At 36.8% G+C, this 20,708-nt stretch overlaps 6 protein-coding genes and 1 long non-coding RNA gene across 13 annotated transcripts; 3 read left to right on the forward strand and 4 right to left on the reverse strand.

Annotated features, from left to right (window-relative positions):
* Positions 1–183: 183 nt before the first annotated feature.
* Positions 184–5,114, reverse strand: LOC129566391 (serine/arginine-rich splicing factor 2). 4 transcript variants are annotated; one of them, XR_008687726.1, is made up of 7 exons: positions 4,863–5,114; positions 4,494–4,624; positions 4,177–4,350; positions 3,668–3,769; positions 3,293–3,438; positions 3,163–3,218; positions 184–872 (listed from the first exon to the last, which is right to left on the reverse strand). XR_008687726.1 is itself a non-coding variant. In XM_055442277.1 (6 exons), exons 1-5 carry the CDS (start codon positions 4,914–4,916, stop codon positions 3,309–3,311), a joined length of 591 nt encoding a protein of 196 aa, XP_055298252.1. In that variant the 5' UTR covers positions 4,917–5,114; the 3' UTR covers positions 184–3,218; positions 3,293–3,308. The 4 variants fall into 4 exon arrangements, 1 of the variants encoding a protein (XP_055298252.1); XR_008687728.1 differs by having other exon boundaries at positions 184–927; XR_008687727.1 differs by having other exon boundaries at positions 184–2,310.
* Positions 5,115–5,474: 360 nt separating this feature from the next.
* On the forward strand, positions 5,475–8,308 carry LOC129566386 (eukaryotic peptide chain release factor GTP-binding subunit ERF3A). 2 transcript variants are annotated; one of them, XM_055442269.1, is made up of 7 exons: positions 5,475–6,040; positions 6,297–6,352; positions 6,426–6,546; positions 6,673–7,529; positions 7,624–7,800; positions 7,890–8,058; positions 8,130–8,308. In XM_055442269.1, the coding sequence occupies exons 1-7, from the start codon at positions 5,761–5,763 to the stop codon at positions 8,171–8,173; spliced, it is 1,704 nt and encodes a 567-aa protein (XP_055298244.1). In that variant the 5' UTR covers positions 5,475–5,760; the 3' UTR covers positions 8,174–8,308. The 2 variants fall into 2 exon arrangements, with proteins under 2 accessions (XP_055298244.1, XP_055298243.1); XM_055442268.1 differs by having other exon boundaries at positions 5,519–6,040; positions 7,890–8,308.
* A 707-nt stretch (positions 8,309–9,015) lies between these two features.
* On the reverse strand, positions 9,016–11,240 carry LOC129566387 (tRNA (guanine(26)-N(2))-dimethyltransferase). The gene is made up of 5 exons (XM_055442270.1): positions 11,111–11,240; positions 10,824–11,030; positions 10,501–10,744; positions 9,351–10,374; positions 9,016–9,285 (listed from the first exon to the last, which is right to left on the reverse strand). Exons 1-5 carry the CDS (start codon positions 11,132–11,134, stop codon positions 9,168–9,170), a joined length of 1,617 nt encoding a protein of 538 aa, XP_055298245.1. The 5' UTR covers positions 11,135–11,240; the 3' UTR covers positions 9,016–9,167.
* A 48-nt stretch (positions 11,241–11,288) lies between these two features.
* LOC129566392 (peptidyl-tRNA hydrolase ICT1, mitochondrial) lies at positions 11,289–12,177 on the forward strand. 2 transcript variants are annotated; one of them, XM_055442279.1, is made up of 3 exons: positions 11,289–11,471; positions 11,590–11,769; positions 11,835–12,177. In XM_055442279.1, exons 1-3 carry the CDS (start codon positions 11,385–11,387, stop codon positions 12,087–12,089), a joined length of 522 nt encoding a protein of 173 aa, XP_055298254.1. In that variant the 5' UTR covers positions 11,289–11,384; the 3' UTR covers positions 12,090–12,177. The 2 variants fall into 2 exon arrangements, with proteins under 2 accessions (XP_055298254.1, XP_055298253.1); XM_055442278.1 differs by having other exon boundaries at positions 11,293–11,525.
* An 8-nt stretch (positions 12,178–12,185) lies between these two features.
* LOC129566384 (histone H2A deubiquitinase MYSM1-like) lies at positions 12,186–16,086 on the reverse strand. Its single transcript, XM_055442265.1, has 7 exons — positions 15,446–16,086; positions 14,449–15,373; positions 13,306–14,368; positions 13,157–13,240; positions 12,873–12,987; positions 12,617–12,785; positions 12,186–12,531 (listed from the first exon to the last, which is right to left on the reverse strand). The coding sequence occupies exons 1-7, from the start codon at positions 15,514–15,516 to the stop codon at positions 12,451–12,453; spliced, it is 2,508 nt and encodes an 835-aa protein (XP_055298240.1). The 5' UTR covers positions 15,517–16,086; the 3' UTR covers positions 12,186–12,450.
* A 273-nt stretch (positions 16,087–16,359) lies between these two features.
* On the forward strand, positions 16,360–19,600 carry LOC129566385 (ribonuclease Z, mitochondrial). 2 transcript variants are annotated; one of them, XM_055442267.1, is made up of 10 exons: positions 16,360–16,528; positions 16,643–16,812; positions 16,902–17,213; positions 17,288–17,508; positions 17,574–17,784; positions 17,882–17,959; positions 18,075–18,452; positions 18,535–18,674; positions 18,742–18,902; positions 18,984–19,600. In XM_055442267.1, exons 2-10 carry the CDS (start codon positions 16,646–16,648, stop codon positions 19,563–19,565), a joined length of 2,250 nt encoding a protein of 749 aa, XP_055298242.1. In that variant the 5' UTR covers positions 16,360–16,528; positions 16,643–16,645; the 3' UTR covers positions 19,566–19,600. The 2 variants fall into 2 exon arrangements, with proteins under 2 accessions (XP_055298242.1, XP_055298241.1); XM_055442266.1 differs by lacking the exon at positions 16,360–16,528 and having other exon boundaries at positions 16,533–16,812.
* Positions 19,601–19,603: 3 nt separating this feature from the next.
* LOC129566394 (uncharacterized) lies at positions 19,604–20,708 on the reverse strand. Its single transcript, XR_008687729.1, has 3 exons — positions 20,314–20,708; positions 20,054–20,248; positions 19,604–19,977 (listed from the first exon to the last, which is right to left on the reverse strand). It is a non-coding gene; the product is annotated as an uncharacterized LOC129566394 (long non-coding RNA).

The raw sequence follows: 20,708 nt of genomic DNA on the forward strand, positions 1-20,708 counted from the left end.
CCTTTAGACGTTTTCTCAGGAACAAATACCACATTGTCTTCTTCAATATTTGCAGCAAATATGTTTTTAATGTAGGAAAACCCAATTGTAGAGAAAAGAAATGTTCAATTTGATTTGCAATCTCGAAATGATCAATCAAGTTTAATGCCATGCTGAAAACTAGATGCAATAACATAGCACACATTTTGTTGGTGTATAGTTTACGTTTATTTTATTTTCCTTCCAATAATGATGTTTCAGTTTTTGCATATTTTTATCCAATTTTGAAATAAAACAAAGATCGAGTGTACATCTATGCTCTTAAAACATAAAATCTACGTTATTTGTTGTGTTTTTTTTTTAATTTCAGTTAACATCAAGTTCGTGTGTGAATTTATCAAATGAAATAAAGTGCAAATAAAGAATTTTCAATTGTTTTTGAATTCTTTCAACAAAAAGTTATTCCTTTGTTTTCATGAGAGTCACAAATTGGTCATTTGTTTGGATGCAAAAAAGTGGAAAAAAGGTGGCAATTTGCCACAGAATCTGTTGTATGGACATTTGTTAATGTGTTCCTATTGAACATTGTGTATGAAATGGGGGGAAAAAATTCATTTGTTTAATCTTCATATAAGTTGGATGATTTTTTTTCTTTTCACATACATTGTTTTATGAATCCCTACCAAATCTAACAAAAATGCCATCTAATACGATAAATTTATGTTGTTGAGTTCAATACGTGGTACGGTAGAAATACTTACCGCCGTTAAATGGTTATTATTATTGATAAAAAATATTCATTTTGTTTGTTTATTTAATGAAAAAATGTATGTGTATGTAATATTTTTTTTTTTTAATTAGCCAAGATGAAAGATTTTTGGGAAAAATTGCATCTGAAAATAGAAAAATTTCAAAAAAAATAGTTCGTTGTAATTGCGTTGCTAGTGGCTTGGAATATAGAGGTAAACATATGTACAGATAAAAAGAAAAGATGTAAGAAAAAAAATTAGTTTTATGAAAAGAGTTGAAACGAATGATGATTTTCAGTCTTTAGTGGTGCATAAAATATGCACGTATCAAATGCAAATATATATCATCTCAGTTCAAGTTCAGTCATGGAATTGAATGCGATTGAATGATTGACACAGGATTGGTCTGTGTGAATGTGATTCATCCTTTGCAGTTGAAATTGTGTGATCAAAGATATGTATATAAATATGGGGCGGATTTGTTGGGGATCGAATTGGAATTTGAAAGAAAACAAAATGGCAGTGAAATAAGGATGGGGAATTGTGGTGTGTTTGGTTTTCGATTAAGATCACAACTAAAATGGTGTGTTTGAGATGTGGTGAACGTTGAAATAATATCAGACGATCATTTCTCATTGTGTGTGTGTGTGCATATCACGCACAACATTGGTATATAAATTCAATAATTTAAAAGAAAAATGTAAAAAAGAAACCAAAGAATCCGAAAAACAAAATAAATGTTGAAAACAAATTTAAAAAAAAAATCGTTGATGTTCTGGTTGTTTTTCTTTTTGGAACAATAAACTTAACCGCTTCGTCGGCAACGGATGGTCTTGTGCACCGTACAAGTAGTGTACAGCGCCAATTCTGCCAGCAGTTTGTGTGATTCTATCGATACTTGGATCTCTTTTTCGTTCTTTTTTTTTTCTTGTTTTGGTTTTTGGAAAATTTGAGCCCGGAACATGATCTGGATCAAAATGTGTGCACAGCAAATCAGGTCGATTGTTCACCAGCTCTCAAACGGATGACAAAAAGACAGCGAACGCCGATTGTTTTCACATTTGGACCGAATTATAAGCATTTTGGTTTGTTTGGTTTTGCTTGGAATCGAATTAAAACGCACACACGAATCACGTTCGCCAAAAAACGAAATGTGGTCTTTTGTTTTGTTTGCTTCTGCCATCATGCGATTTGGAAGAGAGAGCCTTTTTCACACGGTATTTTTTTTCTGAATTCGGTAATCGCGGACGCACACGGCACTGGTTAAGTGCTCTTGAGAAACGGCAATTGCTTTTCTTTTCTGAACACAATGCACCCCGCGCACGCGCACGCGCGCGCACACACCAACATCGAATCAATGCAGCCTCTTTGCGAATCGCCTAACATTCATTTTACTCTCTGCCCCATTAACAACCCTCTCTGAACTCTACACGAAGCTCTGAATCGCGATCATAGCATATTGAACTTGACATTCATCTCCCTCTCTCTCTCTCTCTCTCTCTCTCTCTCTCTCTCTCTCTCTCATCTGTTACTGATTGATTCTGCTCTGACTGCAATTTACTGCTAAGCCGGAACAAGTGGCCTGCATATTAAAATTGTAGATGATTTTTTAGTATGTTTTATCGACACATTTGTTTGTTTGTTTGTTTTTTTTTGTTCAGGAAAAAAATTAAACATGTTGAATCAGTTGTAAACGGATTTTAAAATACAAAATAAAAAAAAGGTTTGATTGTTGTTCTTATTGTTTTGGTTGTGTGTTTTTTGTGTGTGGGTAAACTAAATTTGCAAATTGGAACCAATGAAATCTATTGCATAATCGATGTTGAACGGTGAAACAAAACTCAACATATCTATAGATAAATACTCACTAGGGAGACCAAAAAGAAATGAATCACAAAAAAATAATAATGAAAACGTTGTTGCGTTGGAAATATTGTTGGTATATGTATTATGTGTGTGTGTGTGCGTGTGTGGAAATAAAGAGCAACGGCTAAAAATTGTACCAAAACGAAAATGGACAACAAAATGGAGAAAGAAAATGTTCGATTGCAAAATGATATTTGTGTTTCATTTCCAAAAAAAAAAAAAATTCTCTACAACGAATGATGATCGATAGCAGTTAAATTGCTTTTGCTCTCGGTCAGTAAAATAATTGCTATTGGTTTCGGTTTAAACTGTTTTCCCCAAAAACAAATTTATGTGTGTGTGTGAATTGTGGAGATCTTGACACCAATTGAAAGTGAAATGGCGAACGCATTGGCAGAATTTTGTTTTTTTTTTTGTTGTTCTTATTTGGTCCTGTTTTCACTATTAATTTGTTCCACTTATTATTTTCACAAAGAAAACTGAAATGCATTCAAATTCTATGCTGTATATTTCTTTTGTTTTAGTGGAAAAAAAGATGTGTGATAGTTTTTTTTATTGATTGAATTACCTTGGCATTTTAATTCCGTTGCGGGCAATTCCAAAGAATGTGGTATTGGTGGCCAGCTGAAATGGTAAGAAAAAAACCCATATATGGTGAGTGAAATGATGGAAAGTGTTTGATGTTTACGGTTAAATACCTGTCATGGTGCAAATTTAATCACGGCTATGACTGCGTGAAATGCTTCTGCTGCGACTGACCGAGCGGTTTCGGCTGTGGCTACGGCTCAACGAGTGCTTCTTAATTGGTGACTCGGAGCGTCCACGGGAGCGTGATCTTACGGATCTGTAATTAGCATTGATGTCATAATCGAATTAGTTATTGCGAGACTCCATCTTATTTTTAAAGATGATTCGTTTTCTTTAAGATGCCATCAATCAAATTTACACGCAAAGCCGGAGCCAGCACTTCAACTATGATTATCACACTCCAAATTTGGTGCTCAATCATAATGATCATTCATACATGTTTATTATTTATATTTAAATTTTAGAACAAAAAACAGCACACAAACCTGGATCGGGATCTTGAAACTGAACGACGACCGCGCGAATGGCTTCTGTCACGACGTCCTCCTCCTCCACCTCGTTCGCGGGAACGGCTACGCTGTCTATCACTAAAGAACCGAGAGAAATGCTTATTAATTTTCGATTATTTCCATAAATGAGGAGTTCAAGGCGCCCGTGTGTGTGGAGGTGTTAAAAGAACTTTGCTTTTGGGTATTTTTTTTGTCTCCTCATCTTCTTTCATTTTAAATGCAGATGATTAAGAAGAGAAAAAAAAACGAATTGAATGAGTCAGTACTTTTATTTTCCGTGTTTTACTTATTTGCCAAAACGTGTAAACCACAAACTAATTCCTGCCCACGCGCACACACACACACAAAGCAATTCAAAACAGCTAAGCAAACGACCATTACGTTTACAACGAAAGTTTATTGGCTCGAAAAACGACCGAATATGGTCAAAATGACAAAATGCTATTTAAGATTTAAAAAAAAGGAGACTTAATGAGCACACTTACCGTCGACCTCCTCTATCTCTATCTCGTCGATCACGATCTCCACGTCCTCCTCGACGTGTTTGCGGTGATGTTGGTCGACCATAGCGTGCCATTTGAACTCTTAACTCTCTGCCATCAAGCATACGACCATCCATGGCCTCAAGCGCGTCTTCAGCATCACGTTTGTCATAAAACCTACGCAAAATAACAAAGATGAATACACAAATCAATCAAAAGATGTCATCGTCACACCAAAAAATTACCATAATTTATATTATTTATGGTTGTAATTGAACTCGTTCGAAAAGCAGAGAATAAAAAATCAATATTTAACTTACCGTACAAATGCAAAACCACGGCTTTCACGGGTGTATCTGTCCCGAGGGATGTAAATATCACCAACTTCGCCGCATCGTTCAAAAACACGACGCAAATCATCTGGTGTTGTTCGATAAGTAAGGTTATCGACCTAAAAACACAAATTCCACTCATATTAATGCCAAATTTTTCAAAAATATTTACAATTCATTGGATTTTCGCACGAATAATCTATTTCATCGACATTTGACTGATGGAATATTAATAGAAAAATGGAAAAATTATGAAATTTCCGGCGAAAAAATGCCTCTAATGTGATTTTCGACGCCATTGTTAATTTTAGCATTTTGCAATATGGGTTTAATGCGGATGAAAAAAAAATGCCTCACCTTCAATGAAACCATTCCATCGATTCGAGGCGGTGGTCTTCCATAGTTACTCATCGCGTAATGTAATCGTCAATGTTTTACTGTCCGCGCGACGCTTTTCAACGAAATAAAATTCACTTTAAATCGGGTTTTGTCTGTTTGACTATGTCTAAGCGTCTGCACCGTTTCACACTAGTTCTAAGTTTGAGTGATTAGTTCGCGCTTGATGACGATGTGACCGTCTACTTTACAATTTCGAACATGCCGACCGAAGCGACAAGCAGACTTGGTTTCGAATTTCGAAATGCATCCCTATCGAAATCCAGCGATGTTAACGATGACGGTTTCTGTCAAATGTGCGTTTTACTTGAATTTCGCAATGAAAACGAAAATTGAGAAGAAAAAACATTAATTTTTCAATGATGTATTCAATATTAAAAATTACTTTTGAACTTCATGAATCATGACTTTTTATTGATATTTTTCTGGAAGAATATCAACGAGATCAGCTCAACCTAGGAGAAATACACTTAGTACGTTTCGAATGTATCGAAACGTGTGTGTTCAAGTCTTCGTATTCGAAATGTCATTTGGCGCTTTAAAGTCGACTTTCACCAATATGTGTAATATGCGTGATGGAATTTTACCGATGGGGCGGTTGGTATCATTGTGTGTCTGCCACATAAAAAGCCATTTTAATTGAAGTGCCGAATGTGAAAACGTGTGTGTGAAAAACTTCTCACAATTTTCACAATAAACGATTTGCCCGAGGCCGTAGTGTTTCAGTTTTTTTTTATTCTTGTAGACACTTTTCCTCGCATCCTCTTGTTTTTGTATCATCGGTTTTTCTTCTATACTGTGTAGACACTTTCTTAGAAATCAACTATTTGAACCGTGAAATAGAAGAGAAACGGCAATCATGGCGCAAGAAGGCAATTCCGATATGTCGACCAAATTTTCCACATTAAATGTAAATGCAATGGAATTTGTGCCTAACTTTGGAGCTCCACCAAGTGCACCGACCACCAATGCACCAACCGAAGCACCACCGGCTGAATCGGCCGAATCACCAGTCCAAGAAGCAGCACCCGTTGAACCAAAATCACCAGATGCATCACCCACAAAAACAGACGAAGAACAACCTGTGTCAGTAGCAGCAGCAACGGAATCTCTTGACGATAAATCGCCGGATAATCCTGGTTTGTGTTACAGTTTTCCAAAATTATCGCTTCATGTAAAAATGTCGAAGAAAATAGTATAAGCTTCTTGAAAACGTGTCATCGGCCTATCTCAATGTGTCTGTGTGTTCGGTCGATCCGGTTTAAAGCGGTTTGAACGAGCTGTCAAAGTCATTCGTGAATATGCGATGATTCGTTTTTCTATTATGCGTGTTGTTTACCTTATGTGTTGTCAATTACTCACTAATGATTAACTTTTATCCATTCTTTTTAACAGAGAGCGAAATGCTTGACAGCTGGGAAGATGAAGTGGCAACTACACCAGAAGATGAGGTTTGTATTTTTTCCCGACTCATTTTACCGGTGTTTTCATTTTTAAATGACAAACTTTCAATTCGCCAAACAGGAAGGTGATGATTTCGAAGGAGGTGAAAAGAAAGCAAAGATAGTCAAGAAAAAATCGCCAACTATTGAAGAAAATAAAAGTAAAAAGGAACATGTCAACGTTGTATTCATTGGTCATGTAGGTGAGTTCAGTGTCAATTTCATTTGAATTTTGGCGGAAAAAGTAGGCGTTGTCATTATACAGAAGAGAAAAAAAAAACAACTAAAAACTCTCTTAATAACACGTTATGAACTCAAAATTGTTTTAGATGCTGGAAAATCGACAATTGGCGGTCAAATAATGGCTCTAACCGGAATGGTTGATAAACGTACTTTAGAAAAATATGAGCGTGAAGCTCGTGAAAAATCACGTGAAAGTTGGTACTTGTCATGGGCATTGGATACAAATCAAGAGGAACGTGACAAAGGCAAAACCGTCGAAGTGGGTCGTGCATTTTTCGAAACGGAAAAGAAGCATTTCACAATTTTAGATGCACCCGGCCACAAGAGTTTCGTACCAAATATGATCGGTGGTGCGGCTCAAGCCGATTTAGCTGTGCTGGTGTTGTCAGCGCGTAAAGGTGAATTCGAAACCGGTTTCGATCGAGGCGGTCAAACGCGTGAGCATGCGATGTTGGCCAAAACAGCTGGTGTTAAACATTTGGTTGTTCTTGTTAATAAAATGGATGATCCAACGGTGAATTGGGATGAAGGACGTTACAACGAATGCAAGAATAATATTTTGCCATATTTGAAAAAACTCGGTTTCAACATTCAAAAAGATTTAACATTCATGCCAGTATCCGGCCAACAAGGTCTTGGCTTGAAAGATATCGTTCCACCAGAGATTTGTTCGTGGTATTCCGGTCCATCATTCATCGATTTCATCGATCATTTACCATCGATGAACCGAAAAGCAGACGGACCATTCATTATGCCAATCGTTGATAAATACAAGGATATGGGAACGGTCGTCATGGGCAAAGTGGAATCGGGAAGCGCACGCAAAGGACAAAATCTATTGGTTATGCCAAATCGAACACAAGTCTCAATCGATCAACTGTGGTCCGATGATTTTGAAGTGACCGCTGTTAGCCCCGGTGAAAATGTTAAAATTAAAGTTAAGGTAAATTGAATCATCAACAATTTGAGTGTTCATGTTCTAGAATTCAACTTATGTAATATGAGTTTATTCATTGGCATTTTGCTTTTATCAATAGGGTATCGAAGAAGAAGATGTCTCACCCGGTTTTGTTCTGTGCGATTCGACGAATCCAATCAAAGTTGGTCGTAAATTCGATGCTCAGCTTGTGATCTTAGAACACAAATCCATCATTTGTGCCGGCTACTCAGCTGTCATGCATATCCACTGTGCGGCTGAAGAAATTACAGTTGCTGTAAGTATTGAATGTGGTTCAACTTCATTCTTCAATACTTTTCACTCCATTACATGCGTCAATATTTAACGCTTTTCTTCATCTTTCAGGCTTTGCTGTGCTTAGTCGACAAGAAAACTGGTGAAAAATCAAAAACACGACCGAGATTTGTTAAACAAGATCAAGTAGCTATTATGAGAATTGAGTGCTCTGGTCTGATTTGCCTTGAAGAATTCAAACGATTCCCACAAATGGGACGATTCACTCTTAGAGATGAAAGTGAGTTTATTCGATCACAAACATTTTTGTTACAAAAAAAAAACTAATTCTTAATTTCATTTCATTTTCAGATAAAACGATTGCCATTGGCAAGGTCTTAAGAGTTATTGAATAAATTGCATAAAGAAATACTGATACAATAAAAACTCACAAAAAGAAAAACACTTCTGAAACAATATAAATCGAAACACACAATAGACCTATCTCTTAAATGAATGAGCTATTAAAAATCGCTAATAAAAAAAACAAAGTTTGATTTCACAAATACAAACAAACTTGAAAAAAACACCGACGCATTTTTCATATATGAATATTTTCTAATCATGCCGAAGATTCCGATAGAAAATAAGCAGACAACTTTGTTCAACCATTCTGTCGTCATCTTCATTGAGTCGAAATAAAGCTTATAAACGTATAGTTCACACAACGGAAACATTCGCAAATTGCGAATCGCAATTCTGAACGGTAGTTGAACGATGCACAAGCACATAGAACGCAGCTAATCTATTCTATTTCCACATCCTTTTCACAGAGTGCATTTTGTCTTCTATTAATAAGAATTGAAAAGAAAACCTCTTAGAGTGCATAACTTCACAACTTGATGGTTCTTTACCTATTCGAGGTGAAAAAAGAAGCAAAAAAAACAATAAAAAAACCATATATATTTTATGTTATGCTAAAGGAGGATAGATTTAAGACTGTTTTTTTTACTTCGATTTGAAGACTTCTGATTTTTACACCAAATCCGAGCACAATACGATATCACATCGAAAAAAAAATCGATTTTCTCCCAATATTTCTTCTGGAAAATCACGATCAGTTTTTTTTTCGTTTATTTCAATTTTCAACTTAAGACACTTCTATTATATGTTCTTTTTTTTAATCGATATGAAAAGCTAATTGAAAAACACAAGGGATTGGGAGAATTAAGGAAAACAAATAATAATGGAGAACATGTTTTTTTTATATGAGACATATTTATTTTACATTTAATATGCATTTCTGTAGCAAAGCAAAAATATAATTTTCATAACGAAAATTGTCCATTGTTTATGATCATTTTCCATTTGCAGCTGGGCCGTTCGTTCCGCATTGAATGCGGAATCCATTCACGTTGTTTTCAGTTGTTTACTCTCAGTTTCGTTGTCAGCAGCTTCGTCATTTGGGCGCTTTGATGTGTGTTTGTTTTGATTTCGGATTCGTTTGGGCAATTTGTCGTCACCAACCCTGAAAAAACAACAAAAAACGCTATAAATGATGTTTCTACAAATGAATTACAATTTTGAGCTTACATGAGTGTTGATCGTGTGCCAGGTCCCCAGTTTGGCATCGGATTGGTGGGGAATCGTGATAATGATCGCTGCCGACTACTTGGATTTGCTTCGGGGTGAATGTCATGTAAATTGTACGTCATTTCCGGTTCTTTGCTCAACATCACTCTTATGACTGGGTTCTTTTCGAGATGCTTTGCATTAACTGGATGAATTTTAGCCCAATTCCGTAAGATATCCCATAGAACTTTCGCCGGAGCATTCGTTTTAATCGATGTTTTGCACGTGTGTGAAAAGGAAACTTTGTATCCGGCATGAATCAGCGCTGAACGTAGTTTGACTATTTGAATGCATTGCAGTTTCAGAACGGAGCACAAGTGACCGAGTGTATAATACAGAGGCACATCGGGTAATTCTTCTCGAATCACAGACAAAACACCGTAGATACGTGGATTCGTTTCTAGGTTTTTGTATGGTTCGGTTTGAATCAATTCGTAGAGTGAATCAACGAAATCAAAATCATGAATTGGTGCCGTCCAAATGGGACCACCCATGTGATATTTGTTGTTGCACTGGTCACAGTGCTGGTTGACGCTTGGAACCGTTGGCAGAGCGTATTTGAATTGGTTTGGATTCTTTTCAGTCGGATTTGGCTTTAGGATACCGAGCGGCTGCAGAGAATACGTCTGGCATCCAGTGCACTGATAGAACATTGACTGTTTGCTACTGCTCATCTTACATTCTAACGGACTGGTGAATACACGCACAAATACACGAATGTAGAAATCCACCGAGATACTTAACAACGGCTTAATGTATCGACCGTAACGAGTGGCATGACTTTCAATGCATCGCAGAAGAATTCGAAGTGCTTGCTCGTGACAGGCTTTTGTTTTCAGCGGCACCGAACCATATTTTGCGTAGCAAGATTCTGGATTATTTCCAGCTAAAATGGCCATATCCGTCGCTGTAACCAGCAATAAGCCGCCTTCGGCAATGCATTGCACAGCACCGTCTAAAAATATTGTTGGATTTCCATATGGATCTAAGGAGTTGATTGAACAATTTTAGAATGATGGGTTGTTTCGTTATTAGATGATATTAATGAAGATGAATTAAAAACAAATTTAAAGCCTATCAATTTTAAACTGGAATCAAGATTCTTTCTCACCCAAATCGATCGCATCAAAGCGGCTTTGTGGGCTGGTGGAATTGTACATCAATGTCATAGCATTTGCTTCACTTGCCGTCACCAAATGTTCAACATTATTCAATTTTATGTTCTTTTTGATCGATTTAACAGCCGCTGCTGACAAGTCATTCGCAATTATCGCCTTTATTCCGGGCACTTCTTTGGCATAACGAATACTTCGCAATCCGGTGGCTGATAGTGCTTCCAAAACACGCATACCGTCCTATTTGATTGAAGAGAAAATTCATACACAATTAGAAGATTCTTCAAGATTCAAAGTCAATAAAATAAATAAAACCTACCGAAAAATCATTGCCTGGAATCTTTTTCCCATTTTTTCGCTCTTTACTTTCATTCTGGCAGAGTTTCCAAAACATTGACAGCACTGACAAGCTCAAATCCCGATTGAATTGCTGCACTGGATTGTAAAATACGCGATTTTCCGAAACAATTTTCGCGCTTCCTTCGCATATTTCAACGGTTACCGCTTGCTCCGGTTTCACTGTTGGCTGCAAAGATAACCCAAGCTTATTGAATATGCAACGCAATTGATTCATCATTAAATTTTCTACAAAAGTCACTTATTTACGTTTTCATCGGTTTCCATTTTCATTGGTTTTGCTGGTTTTTCTCTTTATATTAACAATCGATTTGATGCAATCAGAGCACGTGTGTGCATTTAAATGAAGTGTTGACATGGAACGTCAAACTGTACTCACACTGCTGTTTTGACAGAACATTACTCACTTCGAAAAAACAACAACTCTGACTTCGAAAATCTAACCTCATTCGAATGTCATAATAGAATGCCATTCGTCGCTCACACAGAAACTAAATAAGAAATTTAATTTGAAAAGAAAAAAATGTTCAAAGTGTTGCGATTGGTTTGTCATCAACGGCAATTTCCTGCTGTGCGGCAATTTTCATTCAAAAGTGATATTTCAACAGAGGTCTTGTATCCAAACAGCAAACAACAATTATTTACACCACCGCCACCACCTCCAGTAAGACACTTGAGACATAATTTAATATATCTAATGATTTTAAAAATATTTTGTCCATTTTTAGCGCGCTGACAACAAATTCAATGGATACATCCCGATGAATGCCGTTTCAGTTACATATTCGCGTAGCAGTGGGCCAGGCGGTCAAAATGTGAATAAACTTGATACGAAAGTTGATCTTCGGTTTCATGTGAAAACCTCCGAATGGATACCAGAAGCTGTGCGAGAGAAAATCCTTATCAAGGTGAGGAGTCAGTGATTTTGAAGGTTCAAATGACTTTTTTGTAATTTTGACTTTGTATTTTTTAGTTCAAAAACCAAATCAACAAAGATGGTTACTTTGTGGTGAAGAGTGATTTGACTCGCTATCAGCACTTGAATTTGGCTGATGCTCTGGAACGTGTGCGAAGCATAATTCGTGATTTAGAAGAAGATCTCACTCCAAAGGAAACAAAGCCCGAAAAGTTGGCAGAGATTCAAAGACGACACGAAAAAGCCGCACGAGAACGATTATTTGTAAAACGAAGCCGATCACAAACCAAATCCGATCGTTTAGTCGGGTAAACACCCATTTTGTTACTATGCAATAGCCCCGGATTGAACGGAATTTTGAATTTAATTGAATAAATGTGGATTTATAACAAAAAAAAAACATGCGTGTTATGTGTTTTCGTTTAAATTGTCTTGTATTTATTAGAAGGTCGTCGACCATTTTTGCGAATTAGATGTAAAAAAATATGAATCTAGGCAGAAGAATACCTCCAAAAACGGTATTAGTTTTTTTATGTTGTGTTTTTTTCTTTCTTTCTTCTTGATATAGAATAAAGTGGCTCTTAATTCTCAATTTCTATACAATATAATAATATATAATATAACGTTGAATGCACCTTAAACTATTATTATAAAAAATAATTTCCAAACGATATCATAAATAGCTTTGTAAATAGTCGGGAATATTCAAATCATAACCATGATATCTCAGTAGCTCCGTGCCGGATTTTATAAACTGAAATGATGCGAGCGAGAGAGAGTAAGAATAGTGAGTAAATGTGTGCTGGCATTCAGAGGGAAGTTCATGTGTGACAACCTACCTTTTCTATCGTTTGCACGTAATTATGACTTTTTCGATCGATCACATTGAACACGTCGGCAATGTCATTACGCAGGGAGCTGCAATCCTTAATAATATCCACTTCAAATCCGTATGGAATTATGTCAATGGTGTCTTTATTCATATCTTTGGGCATAATGTACATACAGCTGTGGGGATAAAATTGAATGTCATTAGAATCAATCAAATTAGGACGTTCTTCAGCGGAAGATTGAATCAATTCAAAAAAAACTCACTTGAATCCCATGTCGATGCAGTTTAGAATGAATCCAATGAACGGTCGATCACTTTCGATGGAGAATTGAAGTTGCATATCGGCTTGTGTAGCAACGTCAGTTCGTGATGGATTTGCTTCAAATGTTGGAAAGAGAGAAAATAAATCGAATGTTAGTTGAAATTTGATTGATAATAACACTATATTACACTTTTTCAATCGGCTAGTAGATGTTTTGGACAGTGTTGCTTGAGCTTGTGAACGGAGAACCAGAATTCTCTTGTTAATATCATTTCATATACTCACCATGAAATGTTGGATGTGAATGAAACCAACCGACCAGCTCATAGCCTTCATTCGTCAAATTGGCAGCTTGTTCAACTTGGGAGACTGTTTGAAAGAAGATTCGATTAAAAATCGTGTAATGAATTACGAATGGGCAACTAAAAACGTACCTGGACACATTTCGCAGGTGGTGGTTGTTTGATGTGCCGTTTTGCATGGTTTGTATCGTGTCAGACTGAGTTGGCTGCGTCCAACGGATTTGGTGCAAAATCCACCTAAGAAGCCCATCACCTCGAATTTCGACGACAATCCATGTAGGTACAAACACAACAGCGTTGACAGTGTCATTGACACTTTAAACGGTGGCATTTTGTCTTTGGGAAAGCGTAGGCATTCGATGAGTTCAAGTTCCAATTTCATCGGTTTGGATGCTTCGCGTCGCAAATTTTCACGATCTTTGGGCACAGCTGCGTACAGAAGTGTCGGTACACCGTTCACATGACTCACCGTATAATTGGCATCAATGTCTTTTTCCGTTGTGTGGTGATGCATTGTAATACTTTTGTTCCGTTGGCGTCGGCCCAATACTAACGACGAGCTCACATCATAATTGCCACTTGAATGAGATTTTTTATTTTGTGAACTTTGCATAAAATGCTCTTTGAGCTTCACCAATGGCCGAATGTACTCAAAGTGCTCTCTGGCATAGCCAAAATTGATTGCACCAATTTGTTCGAGCATACAATGTATGCGACTGATACAATTCACATCGCCGCAATGCTTTAATCCATTTCGTACCGTTGTTTTGCTCACATAACCAGGTCTCGTTTCAATCCATGCATTCAAAATGAAATCACGAATTTTCGTATAACGTTCCGGCGTTTTCGTTGGCCGTCCTTCGAAAAATTCCGAATGAAAATACTTTTCTAATTCGCTTACTTTGTGCAATGGTAAGACCAATTCTTCCGTTGGTTCGTTGGGATTGTTCAATGCTTGCAATAATTCGGGATCTATATTGTTCAGATTTAGTTGTGGCTTCATTTCTTCGGGCTCTTTCTTTTTAACGGCTTTGATTTTGAGTGGCGGCACTTTTTCGGGAGTGATCGGTGTCATCGGTTCAACCTTTACTATAGAAAACATTGCACTTGAACCATGCAATTCAATGAGATCGTTGGGTGCGTCTGATTCAATGTCTATTTCAACATCCGAATCCGATTCGTGCTTGAATTTTACCTGCAAATGATCGAAATTGTGTTAATTCAGGTGGAAATTGCTTCAAAATTGAGAGAAAAAAAATGTAAATCCAGACAAACCTTATTCGAACCAATGTTCGATTGAGAATCAATTTCCTCCACTGAATCGGTATCGTTCGGCGTACAATCATCAGCATCATGATTTATGGTTATATTTTCACCGTGTATATCAACAAATTTCTTGGCTTTACCGGTAAATGACTCTGAATGTTTGCTCCCATTTTTCCCCTTCGTGCTCCCACTGTGATGTGTTCGATGCTTGTGTTTTTTCGACCGTTTCGATTTCTTAATTGTCTTTGCTAATTGTGAATCCACTTTTATCTTAACGCTGAACTTTGATTCGGGTTTTCGGATTTTAATCGGTGGCACTTGTCCATCGTTGGATTTCTCTTGGATTTCCGATTTGAGCAATGAAGTGCCCGCCTTGGGATCAACGGCAAAATTCCGTTGATTCAAAATCAACAGATTTTTACTAACCATTAGCGTTTGCTTGAATTTTACAGCCGGTTTCTTAAGTTTGTCCAATCGCATTGTTTCATTCGCCGCCATCGGCGCACTTTTCCCACTTTCCGATTCAGGCACATAAGTATCAGGTAATTGATTTGAGTACTTTGTCGAATCTTCATCGGGTTCTCCACCTTGTGATGATTGACTGCAACAGTCTGAGTGTTCATTGTCTTCGGATGCTGTTTCTTCGGCCCCAATAACCACTTCCTCTTCTAATGATGCGGGTATATCTTGTTCAAAGATGATATCACCACAATTTGACGCCTCTTCAGTTTCACGCTCTTCCACCCAATCGAAATCAATGGGAGCTGGCTCTTCGATAACAACTTCATCTTGTACTAATTCCATTTCGTCTTGCGAACTTTGTTTTGGTAGATTTTCCGGCCAAAGGTTCTCCGCCCCATCATTGTTATCAGTTAGCCAACGTGGATGAACTGTGTACTCACAAGATAGTATTTGTCCCGAGCTAATGTTGGATCTACGAACAAAGAAAATTTCCATTAAAAATTTAGATTATTCAATCGTTTTTATTTTTATTGCAATGAATTACATTTCTCTTTCGTTTTTTGACATGAAATTATCCAAACCGCCCACGATATCCACATCTTCATCCTCGTCCATGTTTGTGTTGGGCTTTGGTTCCTTTATTGTTACCACCTGAGCCAATTTAATTGATGTAACATCAATGCCTATCGCTAATAATGAGTCATTTGTTTCCTCGCCATAAAATACAATTCTTCACACCAAACCAACGTTATTTCACAAATTGAACGCATTAATTGCCGTTTTAATGTAACAAACACAATTTTACACAATGCAAACTTGGTGAAAATGATGAATGAAAAAAGAAAAATTTCTTTTTCAAGAATTTTTTTGTGTGAATGTTTATTGTTTTGATGAATTGGAAGCGAATGCAAGCGCACTTGTCATAAATTACGTATGTTTTATTTATTCTGTCAGTGTCAACTCATACACACGCATATGGGACGCCATCTTGTGTCCCAACGACCAATTTGTACGTACATTGTACATTGTACACACAATGTATCTATAGTATACACAATGCATTGCATTAATAATGCATAATGACTAAAAAGTGCGCTTAATTATTCGAATGCAATTATGAACGCAACTTTATTTTATGCGAGTTTCATTCTAGTTGTTATACTTTTTCTTGATGCCTTTGTCATCTGAACAATCGTAATGACTACATAGTTTGATAATTATTCGTTTAAATTTCCGAATTCAAATTCATTCTTATTTCAATCCACACTCAAATACGCACTTTCACTCGAATAATTGACATTGATTGAATAGTACAGACAAAGTGGAAAAAAAGAATGCATTTTGAATTCAAAATTCGGAATCGATTTTGAGATGTCATAAATTACGAAAATACATTCATATTCTGTCAATACGTTAATCATGTGTCCCAGCTACAATTTTTCAATCACTTATTCACCCACAGCGATAAAAACGCAATATAATCAAGCAATATTTGGGCAAAAACTTCCTCATTTAAAAAAATGATTAACCCACCTATAATCTTTCCATCTAAATTTAGTATGTCGATATAATTCTGATTACTGATTTTGAATTTCAACATTGTTTGAAATTTGACAGCTTATAAAAGGTTTGACAACGGGAGTTATTTCGCTGACACATGTGCAATGTTGCGTCAGTTTGTTGTTATTTACTGTTTCGGTATTTTAGTTCCGAACTAAAGACATTTTTACCTTATTTTTAGAAAATGTATAGGCAAAAGCAGCAGCTACACATAACCACGGCTCAAAAGCAGTTGGTGAAAGCCAAAGAGAAAAGTGCAAGATATGTGCCGGGCTCGATAAATCTGCAAATTGTTGGCAATGGAGCAAAAGGTGCACCCGCTTCGGTTTACTTATTCACCGATCAATCAAGGTAAAGAATTAACGACCAATTTATCTCCATTGATGACAAAATGCCATTTGAAAAAATTAAATTTGTTGACATCTCCGCACAATCAATAGATACCTGTTCAATTGTGGTGAAGGAACGCAACGTCTTGCACATGAACACAAATCGAAATTAACGCGATTGGAACACATTTTCCTTACACGAAGGAGCTGGCATTCATTTGGTGGTATACCCGGTTTGAGTTTAACCATTCAAGATGCCGGTGTGCCACATATCACGCTTCATGGCCCAAGCAAATTGAGCGACGTTTTCCATGGAATGAGGAAATTTGTGATTTTGAAACATTTGAAAGTGGACGCTCCGGAGTGCAATCAAAATGGATTCTATGATGATTTCGTTTTGAAAATTCATTACTTGCCGTTGAGGTAGTTGATTAGCTTGTGAAAAATTTATGTCAATTTTGAATATTCATCACATTTATCCTTTATAATATCACCAGGAATGATAACAGTAGCGACGATTATCCTGTGATGGCGTTCATTTGTGAATGTAAACCAAGACCTGGGGCCTTAAGTTTAGAAAAATGCTTGAAGCTAGGTGTTCCAAAGGGACCATTGCTCGGAAAATTAAAGAATGGAGAGGCTCTAACGTTGGAGAACGGTGTCACTGTTCAACCAGACGATGTTCGAGAGCCAGATGATCCGGGGCCAATTTTTCTAGGTAAGAAGATTAATCAAAATTGATAGCATTGTTTTGATACAAATCAATTTTGTTCCAATTTGTAGTCATTGATATTCCATCGATCGGTTTCTTAATAAGTCTACGTAATAATGAACAATTCAAAGAATACTTGAATAAAAGCCACATTGAGTCTGATCGAGGTGATTTAATTCTACATTTTTCACCGGAATCAATCGTTGACACCGAAGAGTACAAGGAGTTTGTTGAATCATTTCCAAGCAGCACAAAACATTTAGTTCTAAATGAATCAAATCAGTGAGTTCAATCATCGAATTTGCAAAGTTTTTTTTTATTCTATTCATTTTATATCTTAAGTTGCTTAAATTTATTACGTGGCTCGTATTTCTTTTAGATTCTCTGGTTATGTAGCGGTTCATCGGATGCAATGGCAGCTGAATCAATTGAATCAGCAGATATTCCCAATTTTAAAGTGAGTTCAGGAAAAAAATCAGTTTCAACATAGGCATTTTGCAGAAAATTCGATATTTTCAGTGAAACATTGAGTGAAATTCAATACAGACTAAATTATTTCAAAAAATTTACAGGGAGCCACTTCCACCAGAGACAGACGACTTTGAAAGTTCCCCCAAAAAAATAAAATTAAATGAATCACCGCCACCACAAATGGATGAAGAATCGGAGCCGAAAAAGTTGCAATTTGCCATGCCAATGACATGTGTTCATTTGCGACCGCGAAAGTGTATCGACCGTAGTCTTGAAGTCCGACCGAATCCATCTGAGTTTGTAAAAGAGATAACAGATATCGAAGGCGTGACTGAAGCATTAGACGCGTTGAAAAAGGATCGCTTGCATGCAACTCCCGTTGATAGAAGTAGTCAATATCCGAAGGTAGTGTTTCTCGGCACTGGCTCATGTATTCCAAACAAAACGCGGAACGTGAGCTCAATTCTAGTTCATACAACGTAAGACAACACCATAACCTATGGAAAAAAAACATCCGACCAAAAAGAATACAAATAAAACAAATTGAGTGTTTTGTTACAGAAACGAGAGTTGTGTACTGTTGGATGTAGGTGAAGGGACACTGGGTCAAATAATTCGTTTCTATGGTGACAAAGCGGACGATGTAATTCGAAAGCTGAAAGCAGTTTATATTTCACATCTGCACGCTGACCATCACATCGGTGAGTATCGAGTGTTCGCCAATCAAAAGGGACTTCACGTAAACTCCATTAATTTGATTGATTACAGGTCTCTTTGGCATAATACAAAAACGGCAGCAGTTGTTGTGCGATAAACGTGCATCAATTTTATTGTTGGCTCCAATTGAAATGCAACCATGGCTCACATTCTATGACAGTGAAATAGAGCCAATTAGTACGGAGTTTGAATTGATCGATAACCGTTCATTGGTGAGAGAAATTGATTAAAACTTATTGACTTTCACACAACTGGAATGAAAATAGAAATAAACATCGTTCGAATCATTGCAGATTGAAGATGGCTTATCGGCGGAGAAAGCGGCTCTCTTGGGACTTTGCTCGCTTCGAACATGCGGCGTTGTACATTGCCCAAGTGCATTCGGTGTAACAATGACAATAAATCACGATCAACCGTTCAAATTGACATATAGTGGCGATACAAAACCGTGCGATGCGCTAATCGAACTCGGTTTAGATTCCACATTACTAATTCATGAGGCCACAATGGAAGACGAGCTATTCGAGGATGCATTGGTAAAAATGCATAGCACCGTATCGCAGGCGATTGAACAGGGACACAAAATGAATGCAAAATATACATTATTAACGCATTTCAGTCAACGTTATGCGAAAATTCCACGCATCGAACAGCATTTGGTTGACAATGTTGGCATTGCATTCGATAACATGGAAGTCGTGTTAAGCGATTTAAATGACCTCAATATCTTATATCCAGCTATGAAAAAAATCTTCCCCGAACACTGGGACGATATGGAACAGAAATCCATAAAACGGGCCAATAAAAAGGCAGCCGAACATCAAGAGAATGAATCAAATTTGTTAATTGAAAACAAAGAAAAGAAAAGTAACTAAGTTAAGTTGAATAAAATGAAAATTCAAATGAAAAACATTAATTGCATTGTTCTTTATTTCCATTGAGAATCATGGGAACATTCCTTTGATATAAACGCATAAATTGGTCGAATTAATTTGAGATGATGCATACGTTTTAAATGCATTCGCATCAATCTTCTTTCTTTTTGCTGATTTTCGTTGTGGTTGCCTCTGTTGAATTATTCGCATTTGTAGTATTCCCAAGGGTGGAATTACTGTTGTGGTTGTTACTTCCGCCGGGTGACCCGGTAGCCCCGGGAAATGTCCATTGAAACCATCCGCTGGTATTGATTTCGGGAAATGTCCAATGAAACTCATAATCCAGCTCTTTCTCCAGTTTTTGTTTGAACGAATCAAATAGTTCGTTGTCACTTCTCGCTTCTTCCACGAACTAAAAAAAATGCCAATTCATTTAGAAAATAAGAAAGAGAAATCGACGTTGAACATGAGTTAATTGAAGGTCAAACCTTTGCAATAGCTCGGCCCTTTGTTTCGTCATGCGCTACCTGTGGCTCATACACAACCATAAGAATTGGTATGTAGTTCTTATAATATTCTATAGCGTTATTAAACAATGTTGTGCTCCGGAAAAATGCTCTGTTCAATGCATCCAATTATTGATCTACCATATCAAAACCACCGCCAATTTTTGTGGCATTAAACTAAAAAAAAAAGTTAAAATATTTACGAAGAAATTTTTTTTTTTTTTCAAATTCAAACAACCTACCTCTGTCAATGCGTCCTCTTTTGATTTCGCGAACTTCGTTTGAGTTTGTGCGTACGTTGTGTTTTTCACAATTTCATTATTAAATATCTTCACAACCTTCAAATTCAAATCTCTGCTTAATTTTCGATTATGGTTTTTCACTATGTCCACACTGATTGAATCCTCTGCGAAAATTCGCAGGCAAAAAATGCCAATCACAAACAATATGAAAACGAACTTCATTTTGCGTTAAATTCTATTCAAACTGACCGCAATGTCGACTTTTGATTCTTTATGAAAAATAAATTATGTTACAACGATAACACATTCGATCACTCGTTGGACTCCAATGTTTCAACAGAATCGTGATGATAACTTTGTATTTGCATCTAAAATGCTCTGATCGGAGCCAACGT

Source organism: Sitodiplosis mosellana, unplaced genomic scaffold (assembly GCF_009176505.1).
Source record: "Sitodiplosis mosellana isolate CC-2019 unplaced genomic scaffold, AAFC_SMos_1.0 Smas_scaffold_3, whole genome shotgun sequence".
Taxonomy (NCBI): Eukaryota; Metazoa; Arthropoda; class Insecta; order Diptera; family Cecidomyiidae; genus Sitodiplosis; species Sitodiplosis mosellana.

Bases quoted from the DNA above. Each gene is read 5' to 3' on its own strand.
- LOC129566391 (XM_055442277.1), bottom strand. From the start codon at position 4,916: ATGAGTAACTATGGAAGACCACCGCCTCGAATCGATGGAATGGTTTCA. The intron at 4,351-4,493 runs GTAAGTTAAATA...TATTTTGCGTAG, and splicing joins CGTGGTTTTGCATTTGTACG to GTTTTATGACAAACGTGATG. The intron at 3,770-4,176 runs GTAAGTGTGCTC...TCGGTTCTTTAG, and splicing joins AGAGATAGAGGAGGTCGACG to TGATAGACAGCGTAGCCGTT.
- LOC129566386 (XM_055442268.1), top strand. From the start codon at position 5,761: ATGGCGCAAGAAGGCAATTCCGATATGTCGACCAAATTTTCCACATTA. The intron at 6,041-6,296 runs GTTTGTGTTACA...TCTTTTTAACAG, and splicing joins TAAATCGCCGGATAATCCTG to AGAGCGAAATGCTTGACAGC. The intron at 7,530-7,623 runs GTAAATTGAATC...TTTTATCAATAG, and splicing joins ATGTTAAAATTAAAGTTAAG to GGTATCGAAGAAGAAGATGT.
- LOC129566387 (XM_055442270.1), bottom strand. From the start codon at position 11,134: ATGAAAATGGAAACCGATGAAAAC. The intron at 10,375-10,500 runs GTGAGAAAGAAT...TCAACTCCTTAG, and splicing joins CTTTGATGCGATCGATTTGG to ATCCATATGGAAATCCAACA. The intron at 9,286-9,350 runs GTAAGCTCAAAA...TTGTTTTTTCAG, and splicing joins GGCACACGATCAACACTCAT to GGTTGGTGACGACAAATTGC.
- LOC129566392 (XM_055442278.1), top strand. From the start codon at position 11,385: ATGTTCAAAGTGTTGCGATTGGTTTGTCATCAACGGCAATTTCCTGCT. The intron at 11,526-11,589 runs GTAAGACACTTG...GTCCATTTTTAG, and splicing joins CACCACCGCCACCACCTCCA to CGCGCTGACAACAAATTCAA. The intron at 11,770-11,834 runs GTGAGGAGTCAG...TGTATTTTTTAG, and splicing joins GAGAGAAAATCCTTATCAAG to TTCAAAAACCAAATCAACAA.
- LOC129566384 (XM_055442265.1), bottom strand. From the start codon at position 15,516: ATGGACGAGGATGAAGATGTGGATATCGTGGGCGGTTTGGATAATTTC. The intron at 14,369-14,448 runs GTTTGTCTGGAT...GATCATTTGCAG, and splicing joins CGAACATTGGTTCGAATAAG to GTAAAATTCAAGCACGAATC. The intron at 12,988-13,156 runs GTGAGTATATGA...CAACATTTGAAG, and splicing joins TTCACATCCAACATTTCATG to CAAATCCATCACGAACTGAC.
- LOC129566385 (XM_055442267.1), top strand. From the start codon at position 16,646: ATGTATAGGCAAAAGCAGCAGCTACACATAACCACGGCTCAAAAGCAG. The intron at 17,509-17,573 runs GTAAGAAGATTA...TCCAATTTGTAG, and splicing joins TCCGGGGCCAATTTTTCTAG to TCATTGATATTCCATCGATC. The intron at 17,785-17,881 runs GTGAGTTCAATC...TATTTCTTTTAG, and splicing joins GTTCTAAATGAATCAAATCA to ATTCTCTGGTTATGTAGCGG.